General features: G+C 51.8%; 1 protein-coding gene across 1 annotated transcript in view; it reads right to left on the reverse strand.

Annotated features, from left to right (window-relative positions):
• Positions 1–7,929: 7,929 nt before the first annotated feature.
• LOC137527509 (collagen alpha-1(XI) chain-like) overlaps positions 7,930–19,199 on the reverse strand; it is a 197,329-nt gene continuing 186,059 nt past the window's right edge. The window contains exons 54-56 of the mRNA XM_068248027.1: positions 17,041–17,121; positions 15,682–15,864; positions 7,930–11,617 (exon numbers count right to left, since the gene is read on the reverse strand). Of these exons, the coding sequence (XP_068104128.1) occupies positions 11,468–11,617; positions 15,682–15,864; positions 17,041–17,121 (414 nt within the window). The 3' untranslated portion in view covers positions 7,930–11,467. The remainder of the gene's footprint in view (positions 11,618–15,681; positions 15,865–17,040; positions 17,122–19,199) is intronic.

The following is a 19,199-nucleotide window of genomic DNA, read 5'->3' on the forward strand; positions in this document are numbered from 1 at the left end:
TGTGGCTGTCTCTGCAGATACACCCAATACTCACTGTGCCGGCAGGAAGGCTGAGCTGTGCATGTGGCTGTCTCTGCAGATACACCCAATACTCACTGTGCAGGCAGGAAGGCTGAGCTGTGCATGTGGCTATCTCTGCAGATACACCCAATACTCACTGTGCTGGCAGGAAGGCTGAGCTGTTCATGTGGCTGTCTCTGCAGATACACCCAATACTCACTGTGCCAGCAGGAAGGCTGAGCTGTGCATGTAGCTTTCTCTGCAGATACACCCAATACTTACTGTGCCGGCAGGAAGGCAGAGCTCTGCATGTGGCTGTCTCTGCAGATAGACCCCAATACTCACTGTTCCAGCTGGAAGGCTGAGCTGTGCATGTGGCTTTCTCTGCAGATACACCCAATACTCACTGTGTCGGCAGGAAGGCTGAGCTGTGCATGTGGCTGTCTCTGCAGATACACCCAATACTCACTGTGCTGGTAGGAAGGCTGAGCTGTGCATGTGGCTGTCTCTGCACATACACCCAATACTCACTGTGGCGGCAGGGAGGCTGAGCTGTGCATGTGGCTGTCTCTGCAGATACACCCAATACTCACTGTGCCAGCAGGAAGGCTGAGCTGTGCATGTGGCTGTCTCTGCAGATACACCCAATACTCACTGTGCAGGCAGGAAGACTGGACTCTGCATGTGGCTGTCTCTGCAGATACACTCAATACTCGCTGTGCCGGCAGGAAGGCCGAGCTGTGCATGTGGCTGTCTCTGCAGATACACCCAATACTCACTGTGCTGGTAGGAAGGCTGAGCTGTGCATGTGGCTGTCTCTGCACATACACCCAATACTCACTGTGGCGGCAGGGAGGCTGAGCTGTGCATGTGGCTGTCTCTGCAGATACACCCAATACTCACTGTGCCAGCAGGAAGGCTGAGCTGTGCATGTGGCTGTCTCTGCAGATACACCCAATACTCACTGTGCAGGCAGGAAGACTGGACTCTGCATGTGGCTGTCTCTGCAGATACACTCAATACTCGCTGTGCCGGCAGGAAGGCCGAGCTGTGCATGTGGCTGTCTCTGCAGGTACACCCAATACTCACTGTGTCGGCAGGAAGGCTGAGCTGTGCATGTGGCTATCTCTGCAGATACACCCAAAACTCACTGTGCCGGCAGGAAGGCTGAGCTGTGCATGTGGCTGTCTCTGCAGATACACCCAATACTCACTGTGCCGGCAGGAAGGCTGAGCTGTGCATGTGGCTATCTCTGCAGATACACCCAATACTCACTGTGCCGGCAGGAAGGCTGAGCTGTGCATGTGGCTGTCTCTGCAGATACACCCAATACTCACTGTGCAGGCAGGAAGGCTGAGCTGTGCATGTGGCTATCTCTGCAGATACACCCAATACTCACTGTGCTGGCAGGAAGGCTGAGCTGTGCATGTGGCTGTCTCTGCAGATACACCTAATACTCACTGTGCTGGCTGGAAGGCTGAGCTGTGCATGTGGCTGTCTCTGCAGATACACCCAATACTCACTGTGCCGGCAGGAAGGCTGTGCATGTGGCTGTCTCTGCAGATACACCCAATACTCACTGTGCCGGCAGGAAGGCTGAGCTGTGCATGTGGCTGTCTCTGCAGTTACACCTAACACTCACTGTGCCGGCAGGAAGGCTGAGCTGTGCATGTGGCTGTATCTGCAGATACACCCAATACTCACTGTGCCGGCTGGAAGGCTAAGCTGTGCATGTGGCTGTCTCTGCAGATACACCCAATACTCACTGTGCCGGCTGTAAGGCTGAGCTGTGCATGTGGCTGTCTCTGCAGATACACCCAGTACTCACTGTGCCGGCAGGAAGGCTGAGCTGTGCATGTGGCTGTCTCTGCAGATACACCCAATACTCACTGTGCCGGCAGGAAGGCTGAGCTGTGCATGTGACTGTCTCTGCAGATACACCCAATACTCACTGTGCCGGCAGGAAGGCTGAGCTGTGCATGTGACTGTCTCTGCAGTTACACCCAATACTCACTGTGCCGGCAAGAAGGCAGAGCTGTGCATGTGGCTGCCTCTGCAGATACACCCAATACTCACTGTGCAGGCAGGAAGGCTGGACTCTGCATGTGGCTGTCTCTGCAGATACACTCAATACTCGCTGTGCCGGCAGAAAAGCCGAGCTGTGCATGTGGCTGTCTCTGCAGGTACACCCAATACTCACTGTGTCGGCAGGAAGGCTGAGCTGTGCATGTGGCTATCTCTGCAGATACACCCAAAACTCACTGTGCCGGCAGGAAGGCTGAGCTGTGCATGTGGCTGTCTCTGCAGATACACCCAATACTCACTGTGCCGGCAGGAAGGCCGAGCTGTGCATGTGACTGTCTCTGCAGTTACACCCAATACTCACTGTGCCGGCAAGAAGGCTGAGCTGTGCATGTGGCAGTTTCTGCAGATACTCCCAATACTCACTGTGCCGGCAGGAAGGCTGAGCTGTGCATGTGGCTGTCTCTGCAGATACACCCAATACTCACTGTGCCGGCAGGAAGGCTGAGCTGTGCATGTGGCTGCCTCTGCAGATACACCCAATACTCACTGTGCCGGCAGGAAGGCAGAGCTGTGCATGTGGCTGTCTCTGCAGGTACACCCAATACTCACTGTGTCGGCAGGAAGGCTGAGCTGTGCATGTGGCTATCTCTGCAGATACACCCAATACTCACTGTGCAGGAAGGAAGGCTGAGCTGTGCATGTTGCTGCCTCTGCAGATACACCCAATACTCACTGTGCCGGCAGGAAGGCTGAGCTGTGCATGTGGCTGTCTCTGCAGTTACACCTAATACTCACTGTGCTGCCAGGAAGGCAGAGCTGTGCATGTGGCTGTCTCTGCAGTTACACCCAATACTCACTGTGCCAACAGGAAGGCTGAGCTGTGCATGTGGCTGTCTCTACAGATACATCCAATACTCACTGTGCCGGCAGGAAGGCTCTGCATGTGGCTGTCTCTGCAGATACACCCAATGCTCACTGTGCCGGCAGGAAGGCTGAGCTGTGCATGTGGCTGTCTCTACAGATGCTTCCAATACTCACTGTGCAGGCAGGAAGGCTGAGCTGTGCATGTGGCCGTCTCTGCAGATACACCCAATACTCACTGTGCCAGCAGGAAGGCTGAGCTGTGCATGTAGCTTTCTCTGCAGATACACCCAATACTTACTGTGCCGGCAGGAAGGCAGAGCTGTGCATGTGGCTGTCTCTGCAGATAGACCCAATACTCACTGTGCCAGCTGGAAGGCTGAGCTGTGCATGTGGCTTTCTCTGCAGATACACCCAATACTCACTGTGTCGGCAGGAAGGCTGAGCTGTGCATGTGGCTGTCTCTGCAGATACACCCAATACTCACTGTGCTGGTAGGAAGGCTAAGCTGTGCATTTGGCTGTCTCTGCACATACACCCAATACTCACTGTGGCGGCAGGGAGGCTGAGCTGTGCATGTGGCTGTCTCTGTAGATACACCCAATACTCACTGAGCCGGCAGGAAGGCTGAGCTGTGCATGTGGCTGTCTCTGCAGATACACCCAATACTCACTGTGCTGGTAGGAAGGCTGAGCTGTGCATGTGGCTGTCTCTGCACATACACCCAATACTCACTGTGGCGGCAGGGAGGCTGAGCTGTGCATGTGGCTGTCTCTGCAGATACACCCAATACTCACTGTGCCGACAGGAAGGCTGAGCTGTGCATGTGGCTGTCTCTGCAGATACACCCAATACTCACTGTGCCGACAGGAAGGCTGAGCTGTGCATGTGGCCGTCTCTGCAGATACACCCAATACTCACTGTGCCGGCAGGAAGGCTGAGCTGTGCATGTGGCTGTCTCTGTAGATACACCCAATACTCACTGAGCCGGCAGGAAGGCTGAGCTGTGCATGTGGCTGTCTCTGCAGATACACCCAATACTCACTGTGCTGGCAGGAAGGCTGAGCTGTGCATGTGGTTGTCTCTGCAGATACACCCAATACTCACTGTGCAGGCAGGAAGGCTGGACTCTGCATGTGGCTGTCTCTGCAGATACACTCAATACTCGCTGTGCCGGCAGGAAGGCCGAGCTGTGCATGTGGCTGTCTCTGCAGGTACACCCAATACTCACTGTGTCGGCAGGAAGGCTGAGCTGTGCATGTGGCTATCTCTGCAGATACACCCAAAACTCACTGTGGCGGCAGGAAGGCTGAGCTGTGCATGTGGCTGTCTCTGCAGATACACCCAATACTCACTGTGCCGGCAGAAGGCTGAGCTGTGCATGTGGCTATCTCTGCAGATACACCCAATACTCACTGTGCTGGCAGGAAGTCTGAGCTGTGCATGTGGCTGTCTCTGCAGATACACCCAATACTCACTGTGCAGGCAGGAAGGCTGAGCTGTGCATGTGGCTATCTCTGCAGATACACCCAATACTCACTGTGCTGGCAGGAAGGCTGAGCTGTGCATGTGGCTGTCTCTGCAGATACACCTAATACTCACTGTGCTGGCTGGAAGGCTGAGCTGTGCATGTGGCTGTCTCTGCAGATACACCCAATACTCACTGTGCCGGTAGGAAGGCTGTGCATGTGGCTGTCTCTGCAGATACACCCAAAACTCACTGTGCCAGCAGGAAGGCTGAGCTGTGCATGTGGCTGTCTCTGCAGTTACACCTAACACTCACTGTGCCGGCAGGAAGGCTGAGCTGTGCATGTGGCTGTATCTGCAGATACACCCAATACTCACTGTGCCGGCTGGAAGGCTAAGCTGTGCATGTGGCTGTCTCTGCAGATACACCCAATACTCACTGTGCCGGCTGGAAGGCTGAGCTGTGCATGTGGCTGTCTCTGCAGATACACCCAGTACTCACTGTGCCGGCAGGAAGGCTGAGCTGTGCATGTGGCTGTCTCTGCAGGTACACCCAATACTCACTGTGCCGGCAGGAAGGCTGAGCTGTGCATGTGGCTGTCTCTGCAGATACACCCAATACTCACTGTGCCGGCAGGAAGGCTGAGCTGTGCATGTGACTGTCTCTGCAGATACACCCAATACTCACTGTGCCGTCAGGAAGGCTGAGCTGTGCATGTGGCTGTCTCTGCAGATACACCCAATACTCACTGTGCCGGCAGGAAGGCTGAGCTGTGCATGTGGCTGTCTCTGCAGATACATCCAATACTCACTGTGCCGGCAGGAAGGCTGAGCTGTGCATGTGGCTGTCTCTGCAGATACACTCAATACTCGCTGTGCCGGCAGGAAGGCTGAGCTGTGCATGTGGCTGTCTCTGCAGATACACCCAATACTCACTGCCGGCAGGAAGGCTGAGCTGTGCATGTGGCTGTCTCTACAGATACATCCAATACTCACTGCCGGCAGGAAGGCTGAGCTGTGCATGTCGCTGTCTCTGCAGATACACCCAATACTCACTGTGGCGGCAGGAAGGCTGAGCTGTGCATGTGGCTGTCTCTGCAGATACACCCAATACTCACTGTGCCGGCAGGAAGGCTGAGCTGTGCATGTGGCTGTCTCTGCAGATACACCCAATACTCACTGTGCCGGCAGGAAGGCTGAGCTGTGCATGTGGCTGTCTCTGCAGATACACCCAATACTCACTGTGCCGGCAGGAAGGCAGAGCTGTGCATGTGGCTGTCTCTGCAGATACATCCAATACTCACTGTGCGGGCAGGAAGGCTGAGCTGTGCATGTGGCTGTCTCTGCAGATACACCCAATACTCACTGTGCCGGCATGAAGGCTGAGCTGTGCATGTGGCTGTCTCTGCAGATACATCCAATACTCACTGTGCCGGCAGGAAGGCTGAGCTGTGCATGTGGCTGTCTCTGCAGGTACACCCAATACTCACTGTGCTGGCAGGAAGGCTGAGCTCTGCATGTGGCTGTCTCTGCAGGTACACCCAATACTCACTGTGCCGGCAGGAAGGCTGAGCTGTGCATGTGGCTGTCTCTACAGATACATCCAATACTCACTGTGCCGGCAATAAGGCTGTGCATGTGGCTGTCTCTGCAGATACACCCAATGCTCACTGTGCCGGCAGGAAGGCTGAGCTGTGCATGTGTCTGTCTCTGCAGATACACCCAATACTCACTGTGCTGGCAGGAAGGCTGAGCTCTGCATGTGGCTGTTTCTGCAGATACACCCAATACTCACTGTGCCGGCAGGAAGGCTCAGCTGTGCATGTGGCTGTCTCTGCAGATACATCCAATACTCACTGTGTCGGCAGGAAGGCTGAGCTGTGCATGTGGCTGTCTCTGCAGATACACCCAATACTCACTGTGCCGGCAGGAAGGCTGTGCATGTGGCTGCCTCTGCAGATACACCCAATACTCACTGTGTCGGCAGGAAGGCTGAGCTGTGCATGTGTCTGTCTCTGCAGATACACCCAATACTCACTGTGCCGGCAGGAAGGCTGAGCTGTGCATGTGGCTGTCTCTGCAGATACATCCAATACTCACTGTGCCGGCAGGAAGGCTGAGCTGTGCATGTGTCTGTCTCTGCAGATACACCCAATACTCACTGTGCCGGCAGGAAGGCTGAGCTGTGCATGTGGCTGTCTCTGCAGATACATCCAATTCTCACTGTGTCGGCAGTTAGGCTGAGCTGTGCATGTGCCAGTTTCTGCAGATACACCCAATACTCACTGTGCCGGCAGGAAGGATGAGCTGTGCATGTGGCTGTCTCTGCAGATACACCCAATACTCACTGTGCCGGCAGGAAGGCTAAGCTGTGCATGTGGCTGTCTCTGCAGGTACACCCAATACTCACTGTGCCGGCAGGAAGGCTAAGCTGTGCATGTGGCTGTCTCTGCAGATACACCCAATACTCACTGTGCAGGCAGGAAGGCTGAGCTGTGCATGTCTGCAGATACACGCAATACTCACCGTGCCGGCAGGGAGGCTGAGCTGTGCATGTGGCAGTTTCTGCAGATACTCCCAATACTCACTGTGCCGGCAGGAAGGCTGAGCTGTGCATGTGGCTGTCTCTGCAGATACACCCAATACTCACCGTGCCGGCAGGGAGGCTGAGCTGTGCATGTGGCTGCCACTGCAGATACATCCAATACTCACTGTGTCGGCAGGAAGGCTGAGCTGTGCATGTGTCTGTCTCTGCAGATACACCCAATACTCACTGTGCCGGCAGGAAGGCTGAGCTGTGCATGTGGCTGTCTCTGCAGATACACCCAATACTCACTGTGCCGGCAGGAAGGCTGAGCTGTGCATGTGGCTGTCTCTGCAGATACACCCAATACTCACTGTGCCGGCAGGAAGGCTGAGCTGTGCATGTGGCTGTCTCTGCAGATACATCCAATACTCACTGTGTCGGCAGGAAGGCTGAGCTGTGCATGTGGCTGTCTCTGCAGATACATCCAATACTCACTGTGCCGGCAGGAAGGCTGAGCTGTGCATGTCTGCAGATACACCCAATACTCACCGTGCCGGCAGGGAGGCTGAGCTGTGCATGTAGCTTTCTCTGCAGATACACCCAATACTCACTGTGCCGGCAGGAAGGCTGAGCTGTGCATGTCTGCAGATACACCCAATACTCACCGTGCCGGCAGGGAGGCTGAGCTGTGCATGTGGCTGTCTCTGCAGATACACCCAATACTCACTGTGCCGGCAGGAAGGCTGAGCTGTGCATGTGGCTGTCTCTGCAGATACATCCAATACTCACTGTGCCGGCAGGAAGGCTGAGCTGTGCATGTCTGCAGATACACTCAATACTCACCGTGCCGGCAGGGAGGCTGAGCTGTGCATGTGGCTGTCTCTGCAGATACACCCAATACTCACTGTGCCGGCAGGAAGGCTGAGCTGTGCATGTGGCTGTCTCTGCAGATTCTTCGGGTTCTTTGGATTGTCATAGAGAAAGTAATGGTCTTATTACTGATGTTTCCAGAAAACGTGACACGTGAGCACCTAAAAACTTTACAGGATTTCAAAATAATTTTATTTAAACCAACTTGCACAGTAACTTTAAATAACAGGTTCAATGTTAATAATGTGAACTGGCCTCAGGGTATGAAAACTGGATGGGAAGTGCAGGTAGCATCAGAAGCGTAAGAGTCGCCCATAATACCATCTCCTGGACCAATCGTGGGGCCAATTGATGATGAACGATCATTCTATCCATTATTCCTTCGATTCAAATTTTGCAACGGATTGCTTATCGTCTTCTCCTCCGTTGGTGGACCCGAGCAATCGATTCCCATTGATCACAACCTTTAGATCTGACTGGATCATTTTGATTGGCCAATTTTATCACTTCTCTGTACTATGGTAGCCAACAGATTGTGAATACTATGAACAGATTGTGTAGGTAGGCTCTCATACTACACGGAGGTGGTGAAATTGGGCAATCACTGGCCAATCAAAATTGTAAGTGTGTACACACCCTAAGAGCACCTGCTGTAATCAGGAACTTTGAATGACACTAAATATTGATCCTGATTGGCCGGTTGGAGCTCCGCCTTCATGTCTCAGCTATCCACACAGCAGCTTCTATGAGCCGTTGAAGTGTTGCGATTGGTTAGTGGCGGACGGGAAGGGGTCAGAGATTCGGAGCTCTCTTTCCATTTTACAGGCGGGATTGTGGAGGTTCCTGCGACAGGAAATGGGCGCAGAATACTAACACTCTCAGGCCCCCGGCGGTAACTGCACTTCAAGTGTGACTCAAGCCAAACGCTTCATCTTCTCAGGAGTAAACTGGATAAGAAGGCCTGACACATTTTTATTGCTGTTTGGGATTGTTCTGTGGCATTTGTCCTCACTTCCGTTATTAGTAGCCGTACCGTGTCACCGATAAGCAGCAGTGACATCACTCCAGCGGGGACACAGACAGCAGGAATAGCCGTGCCACCGATAAGCGGAAGTGACATCACTCCAGCGGGGACACAGACAGCAGGAATAGCCATGCCACCGATAAGCGGAAGTGACATCACTCCAGTGGGGACACAGACAGCAGTAATAGCCTTGTTAATGGTAAGCAGAAGTGACATCACTCCAGCGGGGACACAGACAGCAGGAATAGCCGTGTCACCGATAAGCGGAAGTGACATCACTCCAGTGGGGACACAGTAGGAATAGCCGTGTCACCGATAAGCAGCAGTGACATCACTCCAGCGGGGACACAGACAGCAGGAATAGCCGTGCCACCGATAAGCGGAAGTGACATCACTCCAGTGGGGACACAGTAGGAATAGCCGTGTCACCGATAAGCAGCAGTGACATCACTCCAGCGGGGACACAGACAGCAGGAATAGCCGTGTCACTGATAAGCGGAAGTGACATCACTCCAGCGGGGACACAGACAGCAGGAATAGCCGTGCCACCGATAAGCAGAAGTGACATCACTCCAGCGGGGACACAGTAGGAATAGCCGTGTCACCGATAAGCAGAAGTGACATCACTCCAGTGGGGACACAGGCAGCAGGAATAGCCTTGTTAATGGTAAGCAGAAGTGACATCACTCCAGCGGGGACACAGACAGCAGGAACAGCCTTGTCACCGATAAGCAGAAGTGACATCACTCCAGTGGGGACACAGTAGGAATAGCCGTGTCACCGATAAGCAGAAGTGACATCACTCCAGTGGGGACACAGACAGCAGGAACAGCCGTGTCATCGATAAGCGGAAGTGACATCTCTCCAGTGGGGACACAGACAGCAGGAAAAGCATTCACAGAGTAAGGCCTTGTTCACATTATAAATCACCAGAGCTATCGCAAGCGCTCAGCGATTATTGAACGATTTTTTTCAGGGTGATTTTCGCTTTTCTAAGCGATTATTTTTTTTTTGGTAGCGTTTTTTTTTTTTTTTTTTTTTCATTTCCTGGCATCAGTCAGGAAGTGAACTCTTTGCCCCGGAAATGAATAAATACATTGGCCTCCATTCATAAAAGTGAGTGCGGTAGTTCAGAGACGGCGGGATATTACCACTAGCGGCAAATGAGGGTTTTTGCAGTGAATTCATAAAGAAAATTCTGAGTGCGAGCTGATTGCGATAGCAGTCGGTAAGTGTGCGGTAATCGTGCGGTAAGTGTGCGGTGTGGTGCGGAAAGCTGTCGGTATAATTTGCTGAGTGCGGTAGTTTGCCGCTGACTTCCTAATGACAAGGTGCATGCTGGGTAGAAGTGGGCAGCTTTATACACACGTGACTTATTTTTTATAAATTATTATATATATATATATATATTTATATATATATAATTATTCTTACAAATTATCTAACTCTGTGTGATTTCTACAAGCCTGGGTGATATTACAACCACCCTTCCTCCTCTGTATCCTTAAAAATTCCATAACATTAAGCTGAAAGGGCTCCATTTGTCACCTAATATGCTGCTGTGTAGAGCAAACTCGCCGGTCTTTGTTGGCGATAACAACATGTCATTTATCACTTCCTTACTCCCCCTTTTTTTTTACATGAATACACTTCATTCAGTTTACCGACACAAACAACGTTTTCATTACCGCATTATTAGCACATGCGGTAAAACATGCGTTACATTTTATGAATCCACTATCAACAACATACCATGCGGTAATTTACCGATTGGGCGATAACGCATGCGGTAATGCTTTATGAATCGAGGCCAATGTATTTATTCATTAAAAGTGCTTGGGAAATCGCTTTTCAAATCGCTTTTTTCAAGCGCTTAGCTTTCTATTGAATCGTAAACGCTCTGAAAATGGCGCAGGAGCCGCGTTTGAACTTGGATAGAACACTGACATAAGCTAACGTTGTACAAGCGCTTTTAAGACGATTTTTAAAATCGCTAGCGCTTAAAAAAAAAACAACGAAATCGCCCCTAATGTGAGCAAGCCCTTATTGAGAAGTTTCCATTTTTCTCTGTGTCTCTCTTGAGAAGATATCTCCCTTTTTTATAGAGTCACCAACTACCAAAGAAGACAGAGACAGCAATAAAAAGCCACTGGTTGTTGATTGGATGGAGTAGTGTCAGCTCACAAACATGACAATGTAACCTGTGACAAGTCCAGCATAAGAGCTCACATAAACCCTGACATGAGCTCTCTGTCCCTTCCAGCAGCTCATTGGCTGAGTACAGGTCACGTGACACAGCGTCCTCCATCTTGTTCTCCATGACTGGGAATGGTCGGTATGAGAGACGGATGGGCCAGTCCATTGTTGTGGGGAGGGAATGGATGAAACCAGTCGTCCAATGTTCCACTGAGCACCAAATAACATTGATAAATAAGTGCATTTGAGGTCAGCCTTCCTCCCGGCTCCTCGGGGGCGGGAGGCTTGAGGTGTGTGTGTGGTTCTCACCAGGAGATTCAGAAAAAAGCACCAAGATCCATTGTAAACAATATGGTGGGGGGCATCTCCCTTCCTGAGAGAGGGGGTGGGTTAAGTTCCAATATTACAGTTCAGTATAAATAGCACAGGGCGGCGCCCTCCTAGAAGGCAGGGGGCCGTCCTCACCACGTCGGGGGCGGAGCAGAGGGGCACATCTCTCAGCTGAAGCACACAGGACCTATGGAAAAGCCAAATCGGTGATCCAAATCCCCATCGTGAAACATGGCGAGGTCACGGACAGGAAGCAGGGACAGGTCCACGGGAGCAAAATGGAGGAGCGTTTCTGTCCTGTTGTATGATTCGTCAGCCTGTAAAGAGAGGCGGGGTTTAATCTGCATCCACAGTTTAAGCTTAAAGTGTTCAGTGTGGTTAAAATGTTTCATAGTGAGGCCCTGGTCACTTTTTGCACGCATTGCTGATTTCAGCTCGGTTTTAAAATAAGCAGCATTGCAGCTCACAGTTTATTTTATTTGTTTATTTATTTAAGTATTTATATATATTCAGGCTGTTGATAATGGCGATAATCAGATTATCACTAAATTACCCTATTTCTGCATAAATAACAGCAATTTTGTGACAATTAGCTGATCGCTGCCTTAAGCGCTCACCGGTTGCACGTGACGCCACCCCTGTGAATCCTTGTCAGAAACAGCGACATATTTACAAAGTGTAATAATGCCGCTACTACCGGCTGCTTGTACCGTGAGTTACTCTAACCCTGCCGGTAATATACCGTTACTACCAGCGGCTTCCACCGCGAGTTACTCTAACGCTTCCGGTAATATTACCGCTACTACCGGCAGCTTGTACTGCGAGTTACTCTTACCCTGCCGGTAATATTACCATTACTACCAGCGACTTCCACCACGAGTTACTCTAATCCTGCCGGTAATATTACCACTACTACCGGCAGCTTGTACCGCAAGTTACTCTAACCCTGCCGGTAATATTACCAATACTACCAGCAGCTTGTACCGTGAGTTACTCTAACCCTGCCGGTAATATTACCGCTACTACCGGCAGCTTGTACCGTGAGTTACTCTAACCCTGCCGGTAATATTACCGCTACTACCGGCAGCTTGTACCGTGAGTTACTCTAACCCTGCCGGTAATATTACCGCTACTACCGGCAGCTTGTACCGTGAGTTACTCTAACCCTGCCGGTAATATTACCGCTACTAGCGGCAGCTTGTACCGCGAGTTACTCTAACCCTGCCGGCAATATTACTGCTACTACTGGTGGCTTCTATCGCAAGTTACTCTAACCCTGCTCGTAATATTACCACTACTACCGGCAGCTACTACTGTGAGTTACTCTAACGGTGCTGGCAATATTTCCACTACTATCAGCAGCTTGTACTGCGAGTTACTCTAACCCTGCCGGCAATATTACTGCTACTACTGGTGGCTTCTACCGCGAGTTACTCTAACCCTGCCGGTAATATTACCACTACGACCGGCAGCTTGTATCGCGAGTTACTCTAACCCTGCCGGCAATATTACTGCTACTACTGGTGACTTCTACCGCACGTTACTCTAACCCTGCCGGTAATATTACCGTTGCTACCGGCAGCTTGTGCCGCGAGTTACTCTAACCCTGCCGGCAATATTACTGGTTCTACTGGTGGCTACTACCGCAAGTTACTCTAACCCTGCCGGTAATATTACCGTTACTACCGGCAGCTTGTACTGCGAGTTACTCTAACCCTGCCGGTAATTTTTTCACTACTATCAGCAGCTTGTACTGTGAGTTATTCTAACCCTGCCGGCAATATTACTGCTACTACTGGTGGCTTCTACCGCGAGTTACTCTAACCCTGCCGGCAATATTACTGCTACTACTGGTGGCTTTTACTGCGAGTTACTCTAACCATGCCGGTAATATTACCACTACTACCGGCAGCCTTTATCGTGAGTTACTCTAACTACTGGTGGCTTCTACCGCAAGTTACTCTAACCCTGCCGGTAATATTACTGCTACTACTGGTGGCTTCTACCGCAAGTTACTCTAACCCTTCTGGTAATATTACCACTACGACCGGCAGCTTGTACCGCTTGTACTGCGCCTTACTCTAACCCTACCGGCAATATTACTGCTACTACTGGTGACTTCTACCGCAAGTTACTCTAACCCTGCCGGTAATATTACCACTACTATCGGCAGTTTGTACTGCGCCTTACTCTAACCCTACCGGCAATATTACTGCTACTACTGGTGACTTCTACCGCAAGTTACTCTAACCCTGCCGGTAATATTACCACTACTATCGGCAGTTTGTACTGCGAGTTACTCTAACCCTACCGGCAATATTACTGCTACTACTGGTGGCTTCTACCGCAAGTTACTCTAACCCTGCCGGCAATATTACTGCTACTACTGGTGGCTTCTACCGCGAGTTACTCTAACCCTGCCGGTAATATTACCACTACTACCAGCAGCTTGTATCGCGAGTTACTCTAACCCTGCCGGCAATATTACTGCTACTACTGGTGACTTCTACCGCAAGTTACTCTAACCCTGCCGGCAATATTACTGCTACTACTGGTGGCTTCTACCGCAAGTTACTCTAACCCTGCCGGTAATATTACCACTGATATCGGCAGCTTGTACCGTGAGTTACTCTAACCCTGCCGGTAATAATACCGCTACTACCGGCAGCTTCTACCGCGAGTTACTCTAACCCTGCCGGCAATATTACCACTACTATCGGCAGCTTTTACCGCGAGTTACTCTAACCGTGCCGGTAATATTACCACTACTATCGGCAGCTTGTACTGCGAGTTACTCTAACCCTACCGGCAATATTACTGCTACTACTGGTAGCTTCTACCGTAAGTTACTCTAACCCTGCCGGTAATATTACTGCTACTACCGGCAGCTTTTACTGCGAGTTACTCTAACCCTGCCAGTTATATTACCGCTACTACCGGCAGCTTGTACTGCGAGTTACTTTAACCCTGCCGGTAATATTACCACTACTACTGGTAGCTTCTACCGCGAGTTACTCTAACCCTGCCAGCAGGGCCGGGCCGAGGCATAGGCTGGAGAGGCTCCAGCCTCAGGGCACAGTGTAGGAGGGGGGCGCATAATTCATTCAGCTGTCATTCCTAATTGTGTATGAAGCTACTACTGGTGGCTTCTACCGCGAGTTACTCTAACCCTGCCGGTAATATTACTGCTACTACCGGCAGCTTGTACCGCGAGTTACTCTAACCCTGCCAGTAATATTACCGCTACTACTGGCGGCTTGTACTGCGAGTTACTCTAACCCTGCCAGTTATATTACCGCTACTACCGGCAGCTTGTACTGTGAGTTACTCTAACCCTGCCAGTTATATTACCGCTACTACCGGCGGCTTGTACTGCGAGTTACTCTAACCCTGCCAGTTATATAACCGCTACTACCGGCAGCTTGTACTGTGAGTTACTCTAACCCTGCCAGTTATATTACCGCTACTACCGGCGGCTTGTACTGCGAGTTACTCTAACCCTGCCAGTTATATTACCGCTACTACCGGCATCTTGTACTGTGAGTTACTCTAACCCTGCCAGTTATATTACCGCTACTACCGGCAGCTTGTACCGTGAGTTACTCTAACCCTGCCAGTTATATTACCGCTACTACCGGCGGCTTGTACTGCGAGTTACTCTAACCCTGCCAGTTATATTACCGCTACTACCGGCAGCTTGTACCGTGAGTTACTCTAACCCTGCCAGTTATATTACCGCTACTACCGGCGGCTTGTACCACGAGTTACTCTAACCCTGCCAGTTATATTACCGCTACTACCGGCGGCTTGTACCGCGAGTTACTCTAACCCTGCCAGTTATATTACCGCTACTACCGGCGGCTTGTACTGCGAGTTACTCTAACCCTGCCAGTTATATTACCGCTACTACCGGCGGCTTGTACCGCGAGTTACTCTAACCCTGCCAGTTATATTACCGCTACTACCGGCGGCTTGTACCGCTAGTTACTCTAACCCTGCCAGTTATATTACCGCTACTACCGGCGGCTTGTACCGCTAGTTACTCTAACCCTGCCAGTTATATTACCGCTACTACCGGCGGCTTGTACCGCTAGTTACTCTAACCCTGCCAGTTATATTACCACTACTACCGGCGGCTTGTACCGCTAGTTACTCTAACCCTGCCAGTTATATTACCACTACTACCGGCGGCTTGTACCGCTAGTTACTCTAACCCTGCCAGTTATATTACCACTACTACCGGCGGCTTGTACTGCGAGTTTCGCTATCGCTGCCCATGGTGAGGGTATAGTGTTGCCGTGCGCTGTCCGTTTACGGCAATATCACGGCACTTTTGTACACTAAGCTCATAGTGTTTTCTCCTCTTTGGCGCGTCACTCACCTCACACCCCTGCAGGGTCACCAGGAAGCTCTGGTCTCGGGTGTCGGTCAGGAATTTGACATCCTTGTCACCTGCAGGCCTCCCCGGCTGTGCAATGCAGATGTAGCGCAACACCTGGTGGACACGCCCACTCTGCAGTCTGAGGAATCGCATCTGCACCACGCTGTTCTCATTGTACAGGAACTGGGGATAGAGAGAAGAGGTCTGTAACCCCGCCTACACTGCACTGCTCCACCCATTCTGCACTGCTCCGCCCACACTGCACTGCTCCGCCCATTCTGCACCACGCTGTTCTCATTGTACAGGAACTGGGGATAGAGAGAAGAGGTCTGTAACCCCACCCACACTGCTCGACCCATTCTGCACTGCTCCACCCACTCTGCATTGCTCCACCCACTCTGCACTGCTCCACCCACTCTGCACTGCTCCACCCACTCTGCACTGCTCCACCCACTCTGCATTGCTCTGCCCATTCTGCACTGCTCCACCCACTCTGCACTGCTCCACCCACTCTGCACTGCTCCACCCACTCTGCACTGCTCCACCCACTCTGAACTGCTCCGCCCATTCTGCACTGCTCCACCCACTCTGCACTGCTCCACCCATTCTGCACTGCTCCGCCCATTCTGCACCTCGCTGTTCTCATTGTACAGGAACTGGGAAGAGAGAGAAGAAGTCTATAATACAGGGAACTGGAGCTACCTACAGCCGGTTATCCTCCTGTGCTGAGCATAACCCCGCCCACACTGCACTACTCCGCCCACACCGCTCTACACTATGCCCACACAGCCCAGGTCCTCTCCCCCTGCCCCGATCAGAGTCCCCTCCCCCGGGCCCCTTCCCTCCCCCTAGGCCTGGGTTACCTCCCCCCCCCCTCAGCCTGGGTCTCCTCACTCCCCCATCCTGGCTGTCAGGAACTGGCCCCGCGGCACGCCTGCAGATGCGGTTCCCGACTGGGACACCCCCTCTCTACACTTCCCCCCTCCAGGCCCAGGTCCTCTCCCTCAACCTTGTCATTGTCCCTTCCCTACCTCCAGGCTCGGGTTACCTCCCCCCCTCTGCCTGGGTCCCCTCACTCTTCCACCCCAGCTGGACACTCCCTCTCTACACTTCCCCCCCAGGCCCAGGTCCTCTCCCCCCCGCCCCTGTCAGAGTCCCCTCCCGCAGGTCCCTTCCCTCACCCCCAGGCCCGGGTTACCTCCCTAGCCCCCCCCCCCCCTCAGCCTGGGTCCCCTCAATCCCCCATCCTGGCCAGACACCCCCTCTCTACACTTCCCCCCCAGGCCCAGGTCCTCTCTCCTTTCATATCTGGTTAAACCTCTGTTCTGCCGCCTGTAGTTAGATTGGTTGCAGTCTTACCGTGTGCCCCCCCGGCAGGGTGCTGTGCCACTGGAAGCTCTCCGGCAGTCGGTAACTCTGCAGCCAGGTCTTCACCGCGATCTGTGGAAGGAGGAGACTGTGAGAGACGGCCGGTGCTCTGCATCAGTGACTTCAGCAATTGGTGCTGTCCTGAGCGGGCATGTGACGACTTCGCGATCTCTGCAATACCGATTACCGAAGAAATCGCTAACGCATCCTATTACTAAATCCCAAAGTCTTCCCTGTCACTCAAAAAGTGAAACTTTCCCAGCACAGAGCTATGACTCACAGGACAGCGCAGCTCTCCGCCGGATTCCTGTAAACGACCGCGGGACGGCCGTTCTGCCGACACTTTGTCAGTGTGTACAGCCTATCGGCAGGCTGATAAGGCTGGTTTTGACAGATCAGTCCAAACCAGCCTTATCAGCCTGTCGACAGACTGTACACACTGACAAACTGTCGGCAGAACGGCCGACCCGTCTTTTACAGGAATCCGGCTTGTGTATGCACCTAAAGGGGCCCATACACTTACTGATTTTACCACCGATATACAACCAATTCGATCACTGTGATCGAATCGGCTGTGAAATAGTTGCACAAACACTGACTGAACGATCGATTTACGTCCGAAATCGATCGTTCCCGTCTATTCCCGTCATTCCTGTCCGTGCGGAAGATTTTGCTCGATCGCCGGCGGGACGGGAGTGCGTCGATAGCGGCGTTCGAATGCCCGACGACCGACGCTAACAGCAATACATTACTTGATCTGGCCGGCGCGTGTCCCCGCTGTCACGGCTGCTCCTTCTCCGCGATGGGCTTCGAGTCCGGCAGGCTTCACTTCTTCCTGTCCCGGCAGGAAGTTTAAACAGTAGAGCGCCCTCTACTGTTTAAACTTCCCCGGACAGGAAGTACAGTGAAGCTGGAGGAGCCGAGCGTGGAGAAGAAGACAGCGGAGGCCGGGGGACTCGCGCCGGCCAGATCAAGTAATGTATGCGGGGGACGGGGGGCGGCAGCTTCACAGATGGTGAATCGATTTCATGCTGAAATCGATTCACAATCTGTTTGCAGTAAAGGCAGCCATACAATCCCTCTCTGATCAGATTTGATCAGATAGGGATCTGTCTGTTGGTCGATCTGATGGCAAATCGACCAGTGTATGGCCACCTTTAAATGAAATTGGCCATATCAGTGCATGAAGAGGCATAGCTCCCAACTGTCCCTTTTTGGAAGCCCTGTCCCTCTGTCCCTTTTTCCCTCTCATTTGTCCCTCTTTCAGGACTTTGTCTCTCTTTCTATATAAATATATATATTTCTCTATTAAAAATGTGTTTGATTGACTCTAAACTTTATTCCCATCCTTTAAATTGATATATTACTAATTTTAAAATGTTACTATGAAGGAAAATGAACCAGGATAGAGAGGACCAGTGTGGTTTGAATTATAAAACAACATATTTTTCTTATGAAATCTTTATGGTATGCATGACTAGGGACGTGGTGGGGGCGTGGCCAGGGGTGTGGCTCAAATGTCCCTTTTTCTCATCTCAAAAAGTTGGGAGGTATGAAGAGGCATCCTGCTCTTCCTGGCTGCATAAGCTCCCCCTGTGGTCTGCATAGATCAAAGCAGCCTTCACACTTATCCAAGACTGGCTGTCTGCAGGATTAACACCTGCGTCTTCCTACCGCAGCTCAAAGCACAGGACCGCACATTTATTTGCCTCCACACAGCACTGTATATGTAAAATCTATAGTTTTCATATATTCTTCATATTTCATGGGTTAGGAATATACTAAACAAGCCATTTTTTCATTAATTATTAAGGTTATTCTGATGCCCATTCCAGGAAATTCTCAGGCAAATGGGACACCCTCAACCTGAGATACAAAGGTTCTCAGGCATCCGTTATTGTTTCATAATCATATTTCATATCTGTGGATTCATGACGCTCTGCTGGCAACCTATTTCTTGGTGGGACCCACCGGGCACTGAGAGACTGGCAAAGCAGGAATTCTGCCAAAAATCTCTCTCTCCCTGAAGCCCCCTTCAGGGAGAGAGAGATTTTTGGCAGAATTCCTGCTTTGCCAGATGGCCCTTCACCAGGGCCGGGCCGAGGCATAGGCTGGAGAGGCTCCAGCCTCAGGGCGCAGTGCAGGAGGGG

Source organism: Hyperolius riggenbachi, chromosome 8 (genome assembly GCF_040937935.1).
Source record: "Hyperolius riggenbachi isolate aHypRig1 chromosome 8, aHypRig1.pri, whole genome shotgun sequence".
In the NCBI taxonomy this organism is placed as follows: Eukaryota; Metazoa; Chordata; class Amphibia; order Anura; family Hyperoliidae; genus Hyperolius; species Hyperolius riggenbachi.